The 21,960-nt window shown below is 42.9% G+C and overlaps 1 protein-coding gene across 3 annotated transcripts in view; it reads right to left on the reverse strand.

Annotated features, from left to right (window-relative positions):
- The window catches only part of LOC111157267 (teneurin transmembrane protein 1), a 550,623-nt gene that overhangs the window by 15,868 nt on the left and 512,795 nt on the right, over positions 1-21,960 (reverse strand). For all 3 annotated transcript variants that reach the window (XM_022518549.1, XM_022518550.1, XM_022518548.1), the window contains 2 exons: positions 14,632-14,804; positions 13,255-13,490 (listed from right to left, as the gene is read on the reverse strand). In XM_022518549.1, the coding sequence (XP_022374257.1) occupies positions 13,255-13,490; positions 14,632-14,804 (409 nt within the window). The remainder of the gene's footprint in view (positions 1-13,254; positions 13,491-14,631; positions 14,805-21,960) is intronic.

Here is a 21,960-nt window from a genome sequence, read left to right on the forward strand (position 1 = left end):
GGGATCGAGTCCCGCGTCGGGCTCTCTGCTCAGCGGGGAGCCTGACGCGGGACTCGATCCCAGGACCCTGAGATCATGACCTGAGCCGAAGGCAGCGGCTTAACCCACTGAGCCACCCAGGCGCCCAAGCAGGTACGCTTTTATGCAGATTTAGGTCCTCGCCTTTTCCACTGATAGGAGTTTCCAGAGACTTACAGCCATCCTCCCTTTTCTGGTGCAGAGAGGAAGACACCCTTGCAAATGGAGCTCTCCCTTACAAACATAGATGCCTCTTACACAACAGTAAACTTCTACTCAGTTTTCAGAGCTTCAGTGTCTGCTGTTTCTTAAAATCAGCCCAGGGGTGCCTGCGTGGCTCAGTCGGCTAAGAGGCTCACTTTTAGCTTTGACTCAGGTCATGATCTTGCGATCATGATCTGGAGCTGGTGGGATCAAGCTCCTAGTGGAGCTCCAGACCCCTAGCGTAGAGCTTGGTGGGGGTTCTCCCTCCACCTCTGTCCCACCACCGTGGGACTGCGCATGCACGCAAATGTGCATGCACTCTCAGGAAAAAAAATCAGCCTAAAATAATTTTTATGCCCAAAATGCATATTTTAGGGTGGCAATTTCTGTTCTCCTTCAAACAAAAAACCAGAGACTTTGAAATGGGTCAACAGCAGTGACCTGGGAGTCGGGAGCCATTTCATTAGCTGCTCGTCTGTGCAACAGTCATTTCTTTTATCCCGGGCTTAGTTTTCTTAACTGTGAAATGGGAGTGATATTATCACTTCATACCACAGAGTTGTGCTAAGAATTAAATAAGATTACATATACAGGTACCTGGTGAAATGTAAAAATAATACTGGTGATTGTTATTTTAAAAATATGATGATTACTTTTCTCATTTGGGTTAGGCTTTTCAGTGGGTCCATGTGTCAGATTCCAAGGTGATTATAGTTTGGGGTACTAGATCTGTATTTGTAGAAATTGTCAACAGGATCCGGAACAGAATGTTAAATATTTGGCTAATGAGGAAGGGAGAAAAAAACCAACATTAGGCGTTGACTACATTAATCATAGTTGAACTAAACTGATTCACTCGCTACTCAGCTAAACTTTATGTTTATTTTTCATTTTTGTGGTCAAGGATCCTTTTATTTTATTTTTTAAAAAAGATTTATTTATTTATTTAACAGAGAGATCATAAGTAGGCAGAGAGGCAGGCAGAGAGAGAGGAAGAGAGCCCGATGTGGGGCTTGATCCCAGGACCCTGGGATCATGACCTAAGCCAAAGGCAGGGGCTTAACCCACTAAGCCACCCAGGCGCCCCTCAAGGATCCTTTTAAATATCTTAAAGGTACATACTGTGTCCCCAGAAAAATGCACGTAAACACATACATGTACACTATAAATAAAATCTCCAGGGGGCTCTGAAACCCAATCGTGAAACCTCTAGGGGTCTCAAGAGTTCAATTTTAAAATCTTGGTACAAAAACAGCTTTTTAAAAATTTTTTATTGAAAAATTTTTATTTTTTAAACTGAGATAAAATTGACATATAACATTATATTAGTTTCAGGTGTACGACATAAAGATTCAGTATTTGTATATATTGTGAAATGATCACCACAGTAAGTCTCGTTAACATCCATCACCACACATGTTACAATTTGTTTTCTTGTGATGAGAACTTTTTTTTTAACTTGTGATGAGAACTACTCTCTCAGTGGCACCTGGGTGGCTCAGTTGGTTAAGTGTCTGCCTTCAGCTCAGGTCGTGATCCTGGAGTCCCATGTCCGGCTCCCTGCACGGAGTCTGCTTCTCCCTCTGCCCTTCATCCTTCTAATACTCTATCTCTCAAATAAATAAATAAAATCTTAAAAAAATACCTACTCTCTCAGTAACTTTCAAAAATATGATATAGCATTATTAACTATAGTCACCATGCTGCCCATTATATCCCCAGGGCTTCTGAATAATCTTTTTTTTTTAAGATTTCATTTATTTACTTGCCAGAGAGAGAGTACAGGACAGAGTGAGAGGGAGAGAGTACAAGCAGGGGGAGCAGCAGGCAGAGGGAGAACCAGACTCCCTGCTGAGCAAGGAGCCCAACATGGGACTCCATCCCAGCACCCTGGGATCATGACCTGAGCTGAAGGCATTAACCGACCAAGCTACCCAGGTGTCCCCCCCAGGACTTCTTTATTTCATAACTGAAAGTTTACACTTTTGACCACCATCACCTATTTCCCTTATTGCCCCCCACCCCCTGCTCCACAAACACCAACCTATTCTCTGTACCTGAATTCAGTTTTTTTTTTTAATGATTCCACATATAAGATCCAGACAGAATTTTTTATCTTAGTAGCCAGACAACTGTGAATGGGAGCAGGATATGCCGCCCATAACATGCCACTTTGGCATGTGTATTATTGTGAGCTGAGGTCGGTCAAGACCCAACAGCCTCAAGAAAACCTTTCACCTCTTCCTTAAGCACCTAAAAGAATTTAGATAGGGGGCCTGGGTCAGGAAGAGAGCTATTAGCTGAGATTTCTTTGTATCTGAATGACCTATCTGTATGGCAGAACAAACATCTAATTACCAAACATCTGCTCTTATTCTTGTCCTGTGAATTACCCTCCTCCCCTTTGAAGCCCCAGGCCCCTCTTCCATTCCTTAGTTCAGGATGGTATATAAGCCTCATATTGCCTTGACTGTCTTTGAGCCTCTTGTGTTTTTGTGGAGCCTTCATAAGTACAAAAGTAAATTTGTTTTTCTCTTATTAATCTGTCTCACGTAAATTTTATTAGACCAACCAAAGAACCTAGAAAGGAAGATGGGAAAAGTTTTCCACTCCTACAACTGCAAAGCCCACATTCTCATTTCAAAGTCCAGTCTTCCCTTGCTCACTGTGGTTTTCAAAATAGTTTCTTCAAACACCACTCTCCATCATAAAAGTGATGTTTTCTCATCGCAGAAAAATTGGAAAATAAAGGAATATAAAAAGAAAATAATTACCTGTAATCTCACTCTCCAATGTTAATCACTGTTAATACTTGGCTGCATTCCATTCATCTCTCTTTTATGCACAATCTGTTCATACATTCCAAAAATACGAGGACTGTACTTAAAACTTCTATGTCCTCCTGTTTAGCTAATGTTTTATCTTGAACATTCCTTTTATTATTAAATATGCTTAAAATGTGGATTTTAATGGTTGCATAGTATCTTCTTACATGATAATTATTTATTCTTTCTCCTATTGTTGGAAGTTAGAGTTTTTATTTTCCATTTTCTTTCATATTTCATATTTTGTTGAACATATTTGTAAATAAATATTTCCTTAATTGAGAACTCAAGAAGTGAAATTACCGGGTGAAGTGATAAGAACATATCAAAGGCTCCTGATTCAACATGAGTCATTAGTTTATAGTGCATGAAGCTTCTACAAATTTATACTGCCCTTAACTAGTGGGTGGAGGGGAAATCCATCTAATTCCATCTTTACCAGCATCAAGTAAGTATTAGCATTGTTAGTAAACTTTTCTCAATATGAGAGTGGGAAAATGGTATGCTACTGTGGTTTAAATTTGTATTTGTTTGATAACTAGTGAGGTTGAACCTTTTTTTTTTGTAATGCAGTGGTTTTTTTAAAAAAGATTTTATTTATTTGATGAGAGAGAGATGGCAATAGGCAGAGAGGCAGGCAGAGAGGGAGAAGCAGGCTCCCCGCTGAGCAGAGAGCCCGATGCTGGGCTGGATCCCAGGACCTCGAAATCACGACCTGAGTCAAAGGCAGAGGCTTAACCCACTGAGCCACCCAGGCACCCAAGGTTGAACCTTTTTTAATGTCTACTGGTGACATGTATGTCTCCTATGAATTGTCTGCTCATGAGGTTTTTTTCATTTTTCTACTGGGGTATGGCACTTTGCTTTAAAAAAAAATCTCTTTTGGCTCAGTTTCTTCATTAGCTAGCTAATAATATTTGCCCTTAATTTTGAGCTTCTGCAAAAAAAAATGATGTATCAAATGTTCCACACCATGAATTCTATGCAGTAGACTACAGATTAGATACTTAAATTATTTGAAAGGAAATGCTGTTAGTCTCAGGGGTAGGTTTAATTCAGGGAATAGAGACATACACAGATTGGGAATTATGACTCTTTAAACCATCTGTAGCCAATGTGTGCAGTGTTGTAGTGCATAAAGATATAGTAACCTGCTGTTATTACCTAAAAAGCGGTAGTGAAGCACATATTTTCTGTCTTTTGATACGCAGGGCTTGGAAACCTATACGTAACCAGGTGCTCTTTCTTCAACTACCTTTCCTGTGGTTTTATAGCCACATATCTCCAACTGTAATAACGCTCATTTACAACAGCTGTAAAATATCCATGTACTCCCAGAGACGGTTGTAACTGTTACAATTTATGTTATAATGATAGTTAAAGAGCCAAAGTAACAAGTGATTTCCAGTTCAACTAAATCTGTGGTTTTATTTGTCTGATAGATTAAGTTTACTACTCGAGAACACATTTCTTAATAAAGTCATTATAGTTACACAAGCAGGGATCACTGTTAAGTGGTACAAAGCTAGCAGAGGACGACAGCCTAATGTTCTCTCTCTGCTTGTCAGTTCGTCGGCAACCATGCTTCTCTTTTTCCGAATAATGTACTCTGAAATTCAGATATTGCTGAAAAATGTTTTCAAAGGTTTGTAAGGTGTGATATTGTGATTTATAAGGGCTATGTATTTGGTCTTGGACCCTGTTCTGGCACAGAGCTCCAAAAACCCTTGGAACCTCCTGTGATAAGATAGATCAAGCTGCCTTTTGTTATGTTAATGAGGCAACCTTTGGAGGGCCCTCAAGTAACCAAAGAATGGGGCTTGGTTGCCAGGGAAACCGACCACATGATTAGAGCTTAGAACTTTCAGTACCTCCCTCCAAACCTCTGGAGAAGGGCGGAGTGGCTGGAGGTTGAATCAATTGCCAATGGTCAAAGATTTAATCGATCATTCCTAAGTAATGAAAAACCCAAAGGACAGGCTGGAGAGCTTCGGGGTTGGTGAACAAGTGGAGATGCTGGGAGAGGGGCGCATCCTGAGAGCATGGAAGCTCCACACGTTTTCCCCATACCCGGCCTTCTACATCACTTGCATCCGGTTCTTCTTGAGTTATATCCTTTTGTAATAAATTGGTAATCCTGTAGACAAAATATTCCTCAGTTCTGCGAGCTGCTCTAGCAGATTAATCAAACCCAACAAAAGGGTTGTGGGAAGCTCTGATTTATAGCCAGTCCATCAGGCACTGGTATCGACTTGGACTTGGTGACTGGCATCTGAAGTAGTGGGCAGGAGGCAGTTTTGTAGGACTGAACCCTTAACCCACAGAATCGGATGCTGTTTCTTGGTAAATAGTGCCAGAATTGAACTGAATTGCAGGACAGCCAGCTGGTGTCCCAAGGATTGCTTTTTGGTGTGGGAAACTCCACCTCCCACAGTGGCATCGGGTCAAGGAACCCAAAAGAGAAGTTACTATAAAATTCGGCTAAGAGCTGAAAGGCAGTGAAGGAGTAAAAGATGCAACAGTGTCCCCCTTAATCTCCTGTAGAAACTACGTGTGAGAAGGCTGGGAAGGAGTATGCTTGTCCAGGTGGGCTCTCCCATCCTCATCCTTGAGTGTTTCTGTGCTCCAGCCATTATGGCAGGAATCCAAACTTAAGCTGATTGCCTGTGATTGTTGGGGTCATAAGCAAGGTTGGGAAAGCTTCACATTCATACAAACACTAGTTTGCTTGAAAGACAATAATCTCCTTTGACCTAAGTGTGGGCCATCCATCTTTATTTCCACTTGCATGGGAGCAGAATTTGCCACCCCCAAATATGCTTCTTTGACATAAGAATTATCTTAGGCTGATTATTTTTAAGAAACAGCCACAGGAGAAGCTCTTGAAAAACTGTGAAGTTACCCATTTGCATTTATAAGGGACTTTCCATTTGTAAGGGTGTCTCTCTGTACCAGAAAGTGGGGAATCACTAAATCTGTAGAAACTTTTAGCAACTAGGAGGTGAGGATTTAAAACAGCACAACAACTGCATCTTTGTTTATTGTCACTTTCCTGGTAACTTCCTGTAACTGACTCCCCATCTCCAACACCTTTTGTCTTTAACTGGAGATGTTACTTAAGGTATTGGCTTTAGCTATTTGGGGATCTACTCAGTTTTCCTGGGTCTCTCGTGTACATACGAGGTATACATGTTGTTAAACTTATGCTGTTTTTCTCCTCTTAATCTGTTTTATGTCGGTTTAATTATTACACCAGCCAAAAAACTTAGAAGGGTAGAAGGAAACTGTTTTTTGCCCCCAACACACTCTTCCTCCAGTCTACACCAGTTCTTGTGCTGGAAAGGAGGGGCTATAGAAAGGGGTGAAATTTGGTAATAGCCCCAAGTTAAAAAGGGTCTCTTCGGACAGGTTGCACATTGAACGACACCTCTGAGTTTGGCAACTGATGATCCATACGTATGTTGCGATCAGAAAGCTGAACTTGTTAAAAATTTTTCACGGGGGAGGAAGTATCTATGCTTTAATTCATCCTTTGGTTTCCCTTCTATTTTTTTTTTCAGCTTTGCTAAGGAGAAGTAAGGAGAAAGGTTTGCTTTTTGATCATACTTGAACCAGAAAAGAAGGAGGGAAGCAAGTGCCCTAAGGAGCCACAGGTTGTGTTTCTAGCAGAAATCAAAGTGCTCGGAAAGGGTAGGTATGGGCAGAATCTCCAAAGAAAAGTGTCCTTTGTCTCCACTCAGAGCCTTTCTCTCTCCTTCCTAGGAATTTGTATTTTAATTGCTTAAGAGAAAGTCCTTTCAACCCTTCCAATTCAATACTCATTCAATTAGTAGGATAAAATTATATTAAGTTCCTTGCAGATATTTGGCTGTTTTTGGCCTACAAAAAGGGCAATTTGCTATGGTTCAACTGAATATATTTATATATCTTCTTATTATATTATATAAATATATAATTATATCTATAAAAACACATACACAAAATGTGTTGAACTCTAAGTAAAGTATGAGTTTGGCAGTTGATTTCTTTTTTTTAAAGATTTATTTATTTATTTTAGACACAGAAAGAGTGCTTGAGCATGAGCCTGGTGGGGGTGCAGAGAGAGAAAAAAATCCTCAAGCAGACTCCCTGCTGAGCATAGAGGCTGACTCAGGGCTCCATCTCAGGACCCTGAGATGATGACCTGAGCCGAAATCAAGAGCTGGCCACCTAACTGACTGAGCCATCCAGGTGCCCCATGATTTCTTTTACAAAGAAGAGAAAGCTGAATTTTCAAGGATGCTATCTAGCATTTCAGCTCATAGTGCAACTGAATTAACCTGTTAACTTTTGCTGAAGAAGTCAGAAGGTAAGTGAGATGGGCCAAATAATTACATCACAGTTTGGGAGATGTACTGTATTTAATTTCCATGAATTTATGAGAATGGATAGAAAAGTACTAGTTGATTTTAAATTAGTACATGCTACTCTACACTCAATGGTTTTAAGGTAATTAGTACTTGATTTTTAGAAATCAATCAGTACGATGCTACAGGTTTTATTTTTTATTGATAATAAATTAGGTTGACAAAACCGAACTTAGGCTTCCTTTATTTCACAGATTTGCCAATAAATGAACAGGGTGTGTATTTCATGTTAACATCAGCTGCTACTACCCCATAGGGAATTTCCTTCTACCTCTTTTTTCTTTTTTACTGCCAAGACATTCTCCTTACCTTGTCAGCCCACAAAAATCTTACTGCCCATAGGGATTTTGGGACATGGGCTATTGAGTTGACCTGACTGGGTTCAAATTCTGCTATCACCACATACTAGCTGTGTGTGACCTCTCTGTGCCTCCTCCTTCCTTCCTTCCTTCCTTCCTTCCATCCTTCCTTCCTTCTTTCCTTCCATTCTTTCTCCCTTCCTTTCTTCCTCCCTCCCTCCCTTCCTTCCTTCCTTCCTTTATCTTTCTTTCTTTGTTTCTTTCTTTCTTTCTTGAGAGGAGGTTGCAGAGGGAGAGGGAGAGAGAGAATCTTAAGCAGGCTTCATGCCTAGAGCTGAGTCCAGTGTGGGGCTTGACATGGGCTCAATCTCACAACCCTGAGATCCTGACCTGAGCTGAAACCAAGCATTGGATGCTTAACCGACTGAGCCACCCAGGTGCCCTGTCTCTATGCCTCTCTCTTAATCTTTAAAATGAGAATGATAACAATAGAAGCCACCCGATAAAGGGTTAGGAGTACTAAATGAGTTCACATATGGCATTATGCATAGTAAGAGCTCAGTGAATGTTAGCTGCTGTAATCATGATCAGTTGTGAAAATGCTACTAATGATAGAGATTGCACAGCCCATGTCCCTCATTTCATAGATGGGAAAAGTGGTGCAAGATTATAGGTTCTTCCTCAAAATCTTGTTCATTCTACTCACCTGACTTCTGCCATATCATTTACCTTGGATGCTTTTTGCATGATATTAATTTGCTCTTGTTGAAATACTTTCCTGTTGGTGAATTCGTTTGTGTAACCGTAACTACAGACACTTGAAATTTTTTATACCACATCATTAATGTTTATATGCATCTGGAATAATATGTGAAATAATACTTCCTTTCTAGCTATCTTAGTGGAGTTGACTCAAGATTAATAGAGTAGCTTCTATGATTCCAAGAATCTCCTGACCCCAAAAACCAACTCTGCACAGTTGCCCGGTGACTCCTTAGGGGTAGACCCACTGTTACTTGGGGCTGAGAACCACAGATATATTTTTAAAATAGATTCATCTATCTGCAAGCAGCCTCCTTATCTAAATTTTCACAAAAATAAATCCCTCCAGCCAAACCTGGGGAGAAAGAAGTTAAAATAGCGTGAAGCAGATGTGAACTCCAACTCCCAGCAGCCTGCAGCTGAGTGCCCTGTCAGCAAAGGCATTTTCTGAGAATGGAGGGAGATGCTGGAACCCTTTTGGCTGCCTCCCAAATTCCCCATCATTTGTCAGCCTGGGACTCTGTGTTGTATCTGGGCTTGTTTGCCCTTTCAGAGCTCAGATCACGTATAAACATGTTGCGCTGAAAAACCAATCTACCCTGTTCTCAGTTATCTTTGAGTGGAGAGGGGACAAAAATCAATTGTGAGGTTTTAGATTAGTCTTTGCTTCATTTTGCTTGTAAACACATAATCATCTTACTTGATTTTATGACTTTGGTTTGAAGTGCTAAGCTTCCTGGATTTTTTTTTTCCTTTTCATAAAGAAGGCTGCAGGGCAAGGGTTTTGCTGTAACCTCACATCTCTGTGAAATCTTGTGAAGAACTCTGGGATCCAGTGCTGGGTTATGTCTCCTAGAATGGTTTTATTATCCGTGGAAGTGGCAAGGTGCAAACTGGGTGAAGTTCCTAAACTGGTTTGCTGTGGGTGAATGTCCAATTCTTTCCCAATGGCTTCCACTGTGATCAAATCTCTAATTTTGCCATTGTCCGGGGAAATGCATTTATGGGGACAGGCTGATGCAGCAGACACAGATACATGGAATGGATGTAAAAGTACTTTGCAAGGAAGATGATTCAGACACACCTCAGGTTGGGGGGAAATGGATTTTTAAAATAAAGAAAATCTCAGGATGTTAGTGTGATTTATTTCACTTAATGGAGCTGGTGAAGGACCGCCCAGAGGTAACAAATCCCTTGCCTGCCCAGGCTGAGCAGAATATCATGTTTTTCAGCAGTCTGCCTTGCTCACCTTGAAGGGGACCCTGACTTTGTGTGCAAAACCCTCACCAGTCATCGGAGAAGAGCAACGCTTGTTGCTTGATCTCCAAGAGAAGTCTATCCTTCTCTGCGTTTTCTTTGAGCTAGAAGGTCTAGGGTCGATGTAGGTAGCTTTTTGGAATGCCCATCATCTTACCCAATGGGCCTTTAAATGAATCTGTCATTTTGTGCCTGAACAATTAGTGTTTTATGACCTGATGCTCAAGCACATTTAAAAATCCCAATCACACTTTTGTTTGGTTTTTCCAAGAGGAGTCCTATTTCCTATGGTACAGCAGGGGTTTCTATGTTGTGGGACTCTCTGGACCTGGGATTCTGTCTCAAGAGCCCTGCTACCCCTACCTGCTCTTGCTCTGGAATGGCTGCTCCACCAGGAGAAATAAATGATTCAGTCCAAGGCCTTGAGGTACTTGAGGGCATCGGAGAGGCTTATTCTTTACATGTATGCTTACAAATGGGTCCCTGTCTATCTGGCCCAGGAAGAGAGAACGTTACATCTTGTAACGCTATCTGCTTGCCCCTTGAAAAGCTACCAGAAATGAAGGGGCACCAGCTCAGCGGGGAAAGAGGATTTTGCCTTATCAAAACCAGGTTCACACCTACGTCAGGGGAGCATAGCCCTCCATTAAATCGGACTTGCCTAATCTGGGGAAACTGAGGAAACTGAGGTAAACAAAGTGCATAAGGATGGGGAGAGAAGGTAAGAATCAGCCAGTTAAACAGCTTCCCTTCTCTGGCCTCTTCCCCACTTTCTCTGCCTGGAGGCCAGCCAGTTGTCCTGTTCCACCCACACTTGCCAGTACATTAGAGTCGATTATTTGTCTCTTTTTGTCAGCATTGAAATGAGGAGTCAGGCCTTGCCAAGGTGGCTCCACTGAGTGGGGCAATGATTTATAGATTAATTATTTTAAGGAACAAGGCAGCACAGCATCATGTAGTGGAAAGAGTGCTGCGCTCCGTGAAGACCTGCATTTGAGGGCTGACTCTGATCCTTAATAGCTGTTTGACTTTGGGCAAATCACTTAACCTCTCTGGGCCTTAGTCTCCTTATCTGTAAGTTGGGAATAACAAAAATTGATGGTTGTGGTGATCAAATAAAATCCTGGCTGTGAAAGCATTTTGTTAACTCTAAGGCACTAAACATGTCGAGGATTGTTGTTAGGTTTCTAGGGACATGCATGGTAACACCACTCAGCTGAGGAGGGGCTCCATTCTGTCGCAGGACCTCAGGAAGTACCCTGGAAGTCATATAGAAGAGAAGGTCCTGAATTTGTTGCCTTTATAACTGGTTTCACAAATCTGCTCAACTATACCACAGAAAGGGAAATGGGTCAATTTAAAAAAAAAATTTTGTTTTCTCTTTGTGTATTTTTATTTATTTATTTATTTGAGAGAAAGAGAGAGAGAGAATGAGATAGAGAGCAGGAGAGGGGAGAGAGTCAGAGGGAGACACAGACTCCCAACTGAGCAGGGAGCCTGATGCGGGACTCGATCCCAGGACTCCAGGATCATGACCCGGGCTGAAGGCAGTTGCCCAATCAACTGAGCCATCCAGGCACCCCAGAAATGGGTCAATTATAAATAGAATCAACTAAATAACACTTCACTCCTTATAGTAAAGATCCCCCAAATGTTTTATGGCCCTTAGTTTTTCAACATTAAGAACACTTTGGGATATGAGGTATAAATTATAGTTTAGAATTTCTCCGTTATCTGTGCACATGGAAGGGAGAAAATGGTGGGTTCGCTTAGAAAGTGGAAAATCCCAAAGTCACATAGTACAGGATGGGTTATCCTAAAGAATGGGAAAACCCAAAGGTACATAGTATATGATACGGTTCATGTTTTATTGAGGCTATAAACTGGGGGAGGCACTAAGAGATCATTTATTTGATACAATTATTCTATGGTGAATCCATGAGGTTGATAAGCCATTTGCTGTAGTGTGATATTTTCATTTCACAGGTGAAGAAAATAAAGAAAATAAATTTCTTTTCCTTCTTTTTAATTAAGTAGGCTCCACAAGCAGCATGGAGCCTAATATAGGGCTTGAACTCACAAACCTGAGACTGAGACCTGAGCCGAGATCAAGAGTCAGATGCTTAACCGACTGAGCCATCTAGGTGCCCCAATAAACGCATTTCTTAAGCCAGGTCAACTAACTTCCCCAGAGCACCATTTCTATCGAGGAGATCCCATTTCTAGAATTCTGACAGAAACCCTCACTGCCTCCCACACAGAGAGGTGTGTGACTATGTACACTGGTTTTACTTCTCAATTCAGTGGCCCATCAGTGGGCCCATCTATGTTCTGATAGAGATTGCCGATAGAATCGAAACATGCAAATTGACTTGCACATGCAGACAACTTTTAGTGGCATTATGAAGGCCACTGAAGTCTGTGTCTATGTGTCACCAACAGAAATGATTGAAAATGAGTACTGTCCTGCATTATTTTGTCCATATCATGCCTTTGGACTCGTTGGACTGTTTCGTGCTGGGACTGGGTGGTTGTCTCTCATTGTATTTCCACAGCCTGAAGGTTACCACATTTTCACTGTGAGCGAATTTGTACTGTGAGTGAAGAAAATGCAAGCATCCCAGGTCTCCCAGCTTGACACAGGTGCTTTAAAGCCGGCCTGGCCTCAATTGTGAGTGATTGTTTCCCTCGAGCTGGCAGTTGCTCTGGGCCTGATATTGAATGTTACTATATTTGGGAAGTCGGTCATATCATCCGAACATTGGTTAATGCTTAATAAGGGACAGGTAGACACAGTGCTGCAGTGATTGTAGGCTTTGTGTGCTGCAGAAAGACAGGTTTGACAGAGATCTCTGGCTAACTGCAGTGAATTGTGCTTGGTGAGGACTTGAACCCTCTCTCCCCCAAAACCTTTAATTTCCTCTGGGCAGCTCTCAGAGCACCACTAGTCCACTCTCAGTACTGGCCATTTACCCTTCTGGCCTTTAGTAATGTATTCACGAGAATGATATCATTCATTCACTGACTTTTCCTTTTTAATTTGCCTTTGTCCAAATGTTGCCTTAAGTCTTGCATCCTTGCGTGTGCGCCTGCCTGGTCTTTCCACACGAAGTATAAACTACTCCCAAAGCAGGGAGCTGGGTCAAGGTAGTGAACCTGATAACATCTCCCAGGCATGCTGAGAGGGATTCTGGAGGGCCTCCTGACTCAACACATTTCTCCACCCAGACTTTCTTGGTGCCTGAAATTGCTACTATTAGGGCACTTTAGCTGGCTAATGACAAAGAAAGCTCTTATTAGAATGTTCATTTAAGGATACTGAACCATTATCAGCCATTAGCACCCTCTCTTGAATTAGTATATCATATAAGCTAGTCAGTCACCTAGAAAAGCTTTGTTGCAATGGGACTTTGGATTAGGGCAGCTTTGTGGTTTTCAAACATAAAACAGAAGTTCTGTATCTCGCATCCGGTCAAGCCTTACCCTCAGTCTCCTTTCAAAAGCTGAAATGTTGCCTTTGTTTTGCTCCTTGCGCTGCCTCCACTCGATGAGGTTTGCATTGTGCTCTCCGGGCAGGGAGATGTTGCATTTGCCCAGGGTGGGGTTGACCGCCCCGGCCAAGATGTGGGGCTCTGAGCTGAGGCTGATCTCCATCCCGCTGGCAAAGGTCACACGTAGGGAGCCGTCCGGACTCACCCGATAAGTACTCTGGGTGTTTTCTGTAGGCAGAGGAGCAAAGCAGGACAAGGGGGAAAAAGGGAAGTGCAGGAAGCAGAGGAGAGACAGGTTTAGATTCCGGAGGCGAGTATGGGGAAGGATGAGCAGGTGGGTTGCTGTGGACCCGGATGCCTTCTGGGCTAGACCACCACTCTCACAGCCATATGCACTCTCTGTCCGTTTGGGTCTTGTTATTCGCATAGCTGGGCTATCTTGTTTCTTGGATAAAAGATTCCTGTCTAATACTGGAGGCTGTTTCTGGCTTGTCTTTTTCATTTTTAAAGAACTCCCTCACGAAATCCTTCTCTGACCTGGCGGGTTGGCCTCCTCAGTTTGATATGCTGGGAGCTAGAAGGAGAAGAGGCTGAAGTTCAGCTTGGCATTGAACTTGGTAGTTGCACACCCTTGCCACACCCCGCAAAATGGTTACACTGACAAAGGTTGCTACTCATCGTGTTAGAGTGAACCTGAACTCTGGGCAGTTCTGTGTCTGGCCCCACAACCTAACAAGAGTCCTTAATGACTGGGCAGAGAGAAAACAATTTCTCTGTGTCCATGTCCCTCCAGCCTCTGAGACATTTCTTCCAAATGCAACCTTCCTTCGCTCCCTCCGTCCCTCCCTTCCTTCCTTTCTGTGTTCTTCTCTCACTCTCCCTCCCTCGATCCCTCTCCCCCTTCATTTTTCTTCCATTCATACTCTTCTCACTGACTAGAACGAGACTTTAATTCTCTTGTTTCACTTATATTCTTCCTTGGTGTGCATCCCAATTCATCCATGTTATTCACCCGCGTAAGCATTGATTTAGAATGCTAATCTCAGACCGGGCACGGACTTCATTTCTTTAATATAACCCAATCAGAGCCTAAAAGAGCTTTACAAACAGCTGGGTGCTGGGAAATGACTTGAAGGGAGAGCAGATTTGGCAGGGATTGAACCCATAGAGATGTGGTCCAATGTTGCTACGTGAACTTTGTGAACGGTGTGATTTTATTTGGGTTTCAGCCCCCATAGCTGGAAAATAAGGAGAAGAAGCCATCTTCTCAGCCAGAAGTGAATTCTATTTATTAACGGTGGGCAGAGGTTGGATGGTAGACATTAAGCGCGGTACCTCTACAGTCAGGTGAAGTGGGAAGTATCCTTACCTTGTTTTAAAATATATATGGTACTAGTTGCTGTCAAGTTGGTTGACATGAGGACATTTTCACGGTTGGAAGTATCTAGTTCCACTTTTGTCAGCTTCTCCAGGTCACTGTGGAAGCTGCTGACCTCTCCAGTGGGAAACGTTGCATTGGTCAGATGTCCCTCGGGGTCATACCTGAGGAATGTAACCAATCCCAACTTTGAAGCCTCTTGGCAGTGATAACAGGCCTTTGCAAATAAAAATCACTTGGTAGCTAATACAGTTTAACTTTGAGTGATAACAAGTATTATTAACCTTGTTCAATAAGAAGAAAAAGGTCAGAGAGATGATTAATCAAATGAAGGTATTTCTTGCAGCTTCTGAATTCTTGATGACTTCCTTGAGCTGTGCTGTTTTACAGAAAAAATATATCTGGTAATGAATCACCAGGGTGGAAAACTGATTTATGAATCATGTCCTGCTGTGTGTAATGTTGCAGGGAGGCCTCCGTTTGCAATTTGGGTCGATCCCACTAGATGTGATGGATAACAAGTACCAGCAGAGGGTGCTGTTGGCAAAGGAACGGGAGGCACAACCGGCCCCCAACGTCTGGAAGGGCAATAAACTGATTTTGCATTGTGATAGGAAAATTATATTTGCTGCTGTTTAAGTTGCCAAATTTGAAATGAATGAATCATTCTTCCAACAAAATGAACAAGCACAGAGGATAATGGAAACATGTTCATTAAAACATTCTGGAGCCCCCTGATCTCAGTGTCAGTTAATTTTAAAAAAAAAAATCTTTCTATAATATAGTACATAATGTGTTGTAATTTGCCTATATGAGTAAGAGACAAAAAAAATAATTACCTGGGATAATAGGCAATAACCTATATCCGGAAATATAGTCTAGTGAGTTTACTTTATAAAAAAAATCAGAATAATTGGCAATCTCACTGTCCTCCAAATGGAAACTGCTTCCCTGAAGGCTTTTGATGTGGAGCTGTTCTTTTATTGTCAATAGAACCATGAAAAATAAACACTTCATTAAAAGTAAAGACATGCACTTGGAAACCCATTACTGTTTTCTTTTCAAGTTGCAAATCACAAAATATTTAAGCACTTTTATTTGCTTTTAAAATGTTAAACAATTATATTCTTTTTACCCAAAGTGAGCAGAATACAGCCTGGACACAAAGGCGAAGACTGGCTCTACTATTTCCTCCTCTGACAATTACGCAAAATGGCATAGTGATTTAGTGTTAGTTCACTAGGTTTTAAAGAACTCAGCCTGGGTGGTTGCTCAAATTTTAAAACCCAGACCAGTGTTTGGTAGGCGTTGGCAAAGGGGCTGGACTTTATTTTATCTGATAGAACTGAACTTGGGGCTACAGTCACATATGCAAATGAAAACAATCAAATAGGTCAGTTGATATCACAGATATGCCAAGCCCAATTATTTAACTGGAGGCATCCTTTGTTTAAGGGGGTATTCTTCAAAATGGGTGTTGGTGTGTTGCTGCTATGCAGCCCAAGCCTTATCATCAAGGAAAAGCTGAAGGGTGCTGTTTGTGCCTGGGGTTAATGGCAGAATCCTGGCCCCTGCTCATCCCCTTTGCCCATGGTCTGTTCTGGGGCTCTGGCTGCAAAATGCAGAGAGCCCTGATGAGAAAGGGCCGTGGAAGGGCTGGAATGCCCAGCACAGCCTCAACCTTGTCTGCCTGGTCTTCCTTCCAGGAGAGGAAAACAATGTCTACCTTTAATTTTCCCAAGATACCAAGTTGCTTTTCCTGTAGGGAGGTGTTTCTAGGCAGTAGATAGAAGGAAGCTGCCTTCCTCACCAGGGAGACTGGGGTCCCAACAGCCTAGACTCGGCTGGCAGGTCCTCTCTGTTTCACATCCATCGACGGCAACTCGGCCCCATTGGATTACCTTTCCTGATTTCTAAGGGGTTTCCTTAAAACTTGGCAAGGTCACTCGTCCTCATTCCTCAGGAAATCTGACCTAAGATGCTAGGCAGGCAAGTTCCTAATGGGCTTCCCAGCTTGGGGGCAGTTTCTTTCTTTTTCAGTCACATAGCCTCTTGTTTTAATGCAAGGAAACCCCTTAGAAATCAGGAAAGGTAATCCAATGGGGCCATCTATGAGCAGAGGTACCAGGGCCAAAAATTCAAATGAAACTTAGCAGTGGCCTGTGGATAAATCTGGTTTCCTAAACCCCCCTCCTTCAAACACCTTTTAAGCTCAGTCGCTGGTGCAGTTTGTCTGCAATTATGCATTTAAAAGCTGATTCCCAAGAGCACAGCCATGTTCCTACATATTCTGTTCCCATCCCCACTTCCCAAATTGACAGGAGTACATTTGGAAAGGCAAGATTTATAGTCCTGGATAAGACTGTAATTACCTGGATAGATCTAGTTGGGAGGTAGCTGCATGATCCTTTTTGATGAGGGAGGCAACAGTTTTGGGGGTCAGCCCAGTTGCTGGGTAGTTGGAAAGTTATAGTACCTGATTTCCTTTCTGTGGCTGGACATACATCCTTTTTGAAAGCGTGTATTTGACTTTAACTCTATCATAAACAAAGCACTCTACCTGGAGGGCATAACGCTAAGGGAAATATGTCACACGATGACAAATAGTGTATGATCTCACTTGTAGGATCTAAGACAAAAAACCCCACACATACCGAACTCAGAAAAGATCAGATTGGTGGTTACCAGAGGTAGGGTGGGGGGTGGCTGGGGGAGTTGAAGGAAGGTAGTCAAAAGATAGGTACTGGAGAGGTAATGTGTGACATGATGACTATAGCTAACACTGATATACTACCATACATAGGAGACTTGGTAAGAGAGTAGACCCTAAAATTCTCACCAGAGGGAATAAACCATTTCTCTCTATATATTTTTGTATCTGTGAGATGATGGATGTTAATTAAGCTTGTTTTGGTCATCATTTCTCAGTCTTATATATAAGTAATTAGGCTGTACACCTTAAACTTCTACAGTGTAATGTGTCAATTATATTTCAATAAAAACGAAGGGAAACCCCCCAAAATATCCCTAAAGCCCTTTACTGAATACACTCGCAGACCCCAATTCTGCCAGTCAGTCATAGTGATCACATTTGGTGGTATCTTTAGTGTGGTGTCTCTGTCCTTTGTATGGCCCTAGGTCTAAACATATAGGCCCACCTCTCTTTTGTGGTGTCATTTCCAAAGGAAGAGTGACAGGCAGAAATACTCTTCATTGGTAATCCCACAACTTTGGAAAGATTGCTCAAAAGTGGCGAAGAAATAAAGGGAGGCTTTGATTTCCTATGGCTTGCTTGAATTTTTTTCTCTCCATCACAGGGGAATGCATGTTTCCAGACTGAATGTCAAAGATACAAGTTTAATCAAAACCTCTTATGCTGTGTGTTTCCTTTTGGTGCCTGCATCCTTTGGTGCCGAGTACAAGCCAATATGCTGCAACTGATCCCCTCAGGCCACAACATGGTAGCAAGCCCCTCCTTTCCAAGGCTTGGAGTAGCAATCTCGTAACCAGGTCTGCAAATTCTGGCTGGTGAATTGTGTGATCAGGCAATGACTCTTGCCTTCGTAGTCATTAGAAGCGGGTCTGGTGAGAGGAGATTTGCCGTCATATTGTCCCTTCCTGTCCTGATTTTACAGAATTCCACTATAAGGGTCTCACAGGACACTGATCAGTGAAGTATTGAGTATAACTGTTGTTTTGCTCAGCACCTCAAAGGCTGTGTGCATTTGTGTATGTGTGTGTTTGTGTGCATGCAGACATGCCCCATTGGAGCAAAGAAAACATTTATACAGGAAGTTCAGAATTCATTCTTGTCCTTGAGGAGCATATAGTTTAGTTGGGGGTAGGGTGATATTTGCACATTATTTACAATACATGTGGTCTGATATTTTCTCATAAGGGATAGTCTGCCCTTTTCCCTTGAGGATAATTTAAGCCAGGGCTAAACCATGCAGAGTAAAAACTAGAAGCCCCCCACCTTTGCTTTTAAGAAAATATTAATGATTATAGAAGGAAAATTCATTACTTACTTTTTAAAGGGAAACAGACCCTCTTTACCCCCTCATGACAGAAACCCGATCAACCTAATAAACATTCTGTAGGAAATACTGGATTTCCCTTCCTCACCAATAACTTCTTTTGGCTTCCTTTGATTTGGCTCCAAGTCCATAATGCCGTTCTATCTCCACTTGTCCTTTATTCAATAAATATCAGTCTCGTGCTAGGTACTGGAGATATAGTGCCGAATGAAATGCAAAGTCTAGTGGGTCAGATAAGACATTCACACAAATCACTCTAATGCCAGAATATTGCCATGTTCTTCCATAAACAAGCTGTCAAAGCTCAGAGGGGACAGAAGTCATTTTCAACTGTGCTGAGCAGAAAAGAAGGAAGAGAAAAGGTGGTATTTGAATTCTGGAAGGTAGGTAGAGCTCAGTCCCTGCATAGGGAAAGATGGGGGTGGAGAGGAGGGCATTACAAAGACAGGTGATGGCATGAAGAAAAGCATGCCGGTGGATGGGATGTCCATGAGAAGAACTGGGTTGCTGGGGCACAAGGTTCCTCTAGTAGGGTAGTGGGTGATGAAGTCGAGAGGCATGTGGCAACCAGAGCATAGGGGACCTGGGGCACTGGGCTCTGGAGGAAAGCAGGGAGGCAGTGGAGAATGCAGAGGCACAGAAGACTTGGCAAGGAGAGAACAGTACGATGAAAGCAGTACCTTGGAGGCAGCAAATCTTAGAAAGGGTTATGTGGACAAGCGGGACCTGCAGGAAGGCTGCAGCCTTCATTTGTGTAAGAAGATGGGGGCTTCTTGCCTTTATTCAATGTATTGTGATTGCCTATCGTTGGGATTTGTCTTCCTTACTAGGCTGTAAACTCATACCCATGGAGGGACGGCCGGACCCCCAGGTCTCATTCATGCCTGTATTCTAAGTATCCGCTACAGAGGAGATTCTCACTACGTCTACTTGTTGCATGAGTGAAATAAGATGATTTTTATGGAAATGGAAGAGATGGGTGGACTGACATCCAATGTGCTTAGAGAGGAGACAGAGCCAGCGATGGTGGTGTTGGGAGGGTAGGCTCAGCTTCCGTACACGTCCTGTGTGCTGCAGCTAATCTTCCCTACCAGCCACAGGAAGCTTTTTCTTCCAGTAGCCTCTCTTGCTTCTGTTCACTCCCTGTGTCGATTGCAGTTGTCCCCAGCATGAGCCATGGCAGTTCTGTCTGTCCATTCTTGATCCTTGTCAAGGGCATAAAGCACACTGAGGCGCACTGAGCGGAGGTGTCGAGAGTCTCTATCTCTGGAGACCCGAAGGAACAATGGACAATTCTCTGTTCTTGCTTAACTGAAATCCTTTGCCTGCCTGGAGGTGGGGGGCTGGACCTCCTGGTTCCTTAGCTCCCTCTCTACTCTGAGATTCTAGAAAACACTGGAAACATATTGATATGTTTGGATGGATTATATAACCAGTTCTTACATGGGAATCGTGTCCTATGCTCAGGCAAATATCTCACCCAGAGACATGGCTTGTTTACCCTGACCCTACCTCTTCTTCTAATCTTACCAGGGAGGAGGGAGAATCCTTCATTAGCCATCTTCCATAAAACAGAGCATTTATAAAATAGCCTAGGAGGCACTCAGCCTATTATGAGAGCTTTCTAACTTGTCAGTCAATGGCTTTTTTGGGGGAGTGGGGTATGTGCTAACAAAGTCCAGAAAGAGAATACAGAAGACCTGGGATCAAGAAAGTACATAAACACGAAATCTCCTTCCCTTCGGGCAAGGAGTCCAAAGGGCAAGGGCCTGCAGAACCGTCCACTCAGCCTGGACCAGCAGCCGTGACTACACTGATGTTTTGGCCTCAGCCTGGGACCTTTCCACTTTTGTAGAGCAGAAGCCTTTGCCAGGGCAATGCTTGGGAAACAAACAAGGGCATCCTAGCTACTCTTTGAGCCTCCTGGGCAAAGAAGGCCTGCCTGCTCTGTGAGTTGCTGGGCCCCTCCCTTGGGTCATTGCAGTTAGGAACCTGCCAGCCCCCTTGGGCCAAAACACTGGACTCATTTGGTCAGTATTCCTGCCTTGACAATCACCTCTCTGTTAGCCACTTCTCTGTGGTCAGCTTTCCCCGTGACATTCAGGATGCAGTCAAGCATCAAGTACTAATACTTGGGGTGTGCAATGTCGATCCCGGTCCAAGTCAAACGGAATTATGAAAATCAGTGAACTATTTAAACAACATCACATTCCACAACACAAGCCCACATACTACCACTGCACAAGAAGCATTTTAAAATCCCATTTGGATGATCCACTGTTCATTTCTCCTCTCCATTGCCACAGATAATCAAAGCTGGATGGATTACTGGCTTAGCTACCTGTACATGGCCGTCCTCCACCCTGTCAAATTTTGCTTCTGTTTCTGTTTCTCTGTCTCTCAACTCAGAACAGAATTTCCATTTCCACCTTGGCGAACGGTTTGTCCCCTTTGGCCACAGAAGGCGGCAGCCTCCTCACCTCAGAGAACTGCAGGGCTCTGACTCGGACGAGAATAGTAGGTCCAGTTTTGTATTCCTCAGCCTCGAAAGGACAAAGGGAAACTCGAAGGAGGGGTCAGAACTGGCTAACACATTGGGGGATAAAAGGGAAAGATATCCGATTTTGTACAGAGAAGGCCATAAGCAGGATTAGTTATGTTATGTAGGTTGGGAAATTGCTCGTTCTTTTCTGTGCAAGTAAGAAGGGACAGGGGCAGTGTCTTGCTGGGGACTGCTGCTCAGCACCAGAATGGAGTGCTTCAGGAGGAAAAGGGACTTTCTCTCTACAGACGCTTTTTAGGTCAGGAGGGTTTCAGCATCATCCTGGCTGGAGTTAAGGAGGGAGAAGAAAGAAATGACTGTTTACTCTCCCTTTCTATCCCTTTTCCTGCTACTGGACGGGAAAATCTCTCTTCCCAGACTTCCCACGGTCACTCTTGCAATCCCATATCCTCCTCTTTTTTCTGAAAGGCAATGGGGGTAGTAGTGGAAAGAACACCGAATTAGACGCTCAAAGACCTGACTCGAGACCCAGCCAGCTAGCAATGTGAACAGGGAAGTTATATCTCTATCTAGGCCTCAGTTTCCTTGTTTGTAAAATAATGTCTAACATCTCTTTACGCTGTCTCTATTGTATCATTTTCATCAGTATACAAATATACTGTTATTTCTGTCATGAAAACCACTCCTTCCGTTTACCCCATTCCCCCTGCCCCAGGTCCATTTTCTCTGCTCCTGTTTATAGCAAACCTCCTCAGATGAGTTCTCTTCTTCTTACATTCA

The sequence above is a fragment of the Enhydra lutris genome, unplaced genomic scaffold (assembly GCF_002288905.1).
Source record: "Enhydra lutris kenyoni isolate GAN:26980312 unplaced genomic scaffold, ASM228890v2 scaffoldscaffold53, whole genome shotgun sequence".
NCBI lineage: Eukaryota > Metazoa > Chordata > Mammalia > Carnivora > Mustelidae > Enhydra > Enhydra lutris.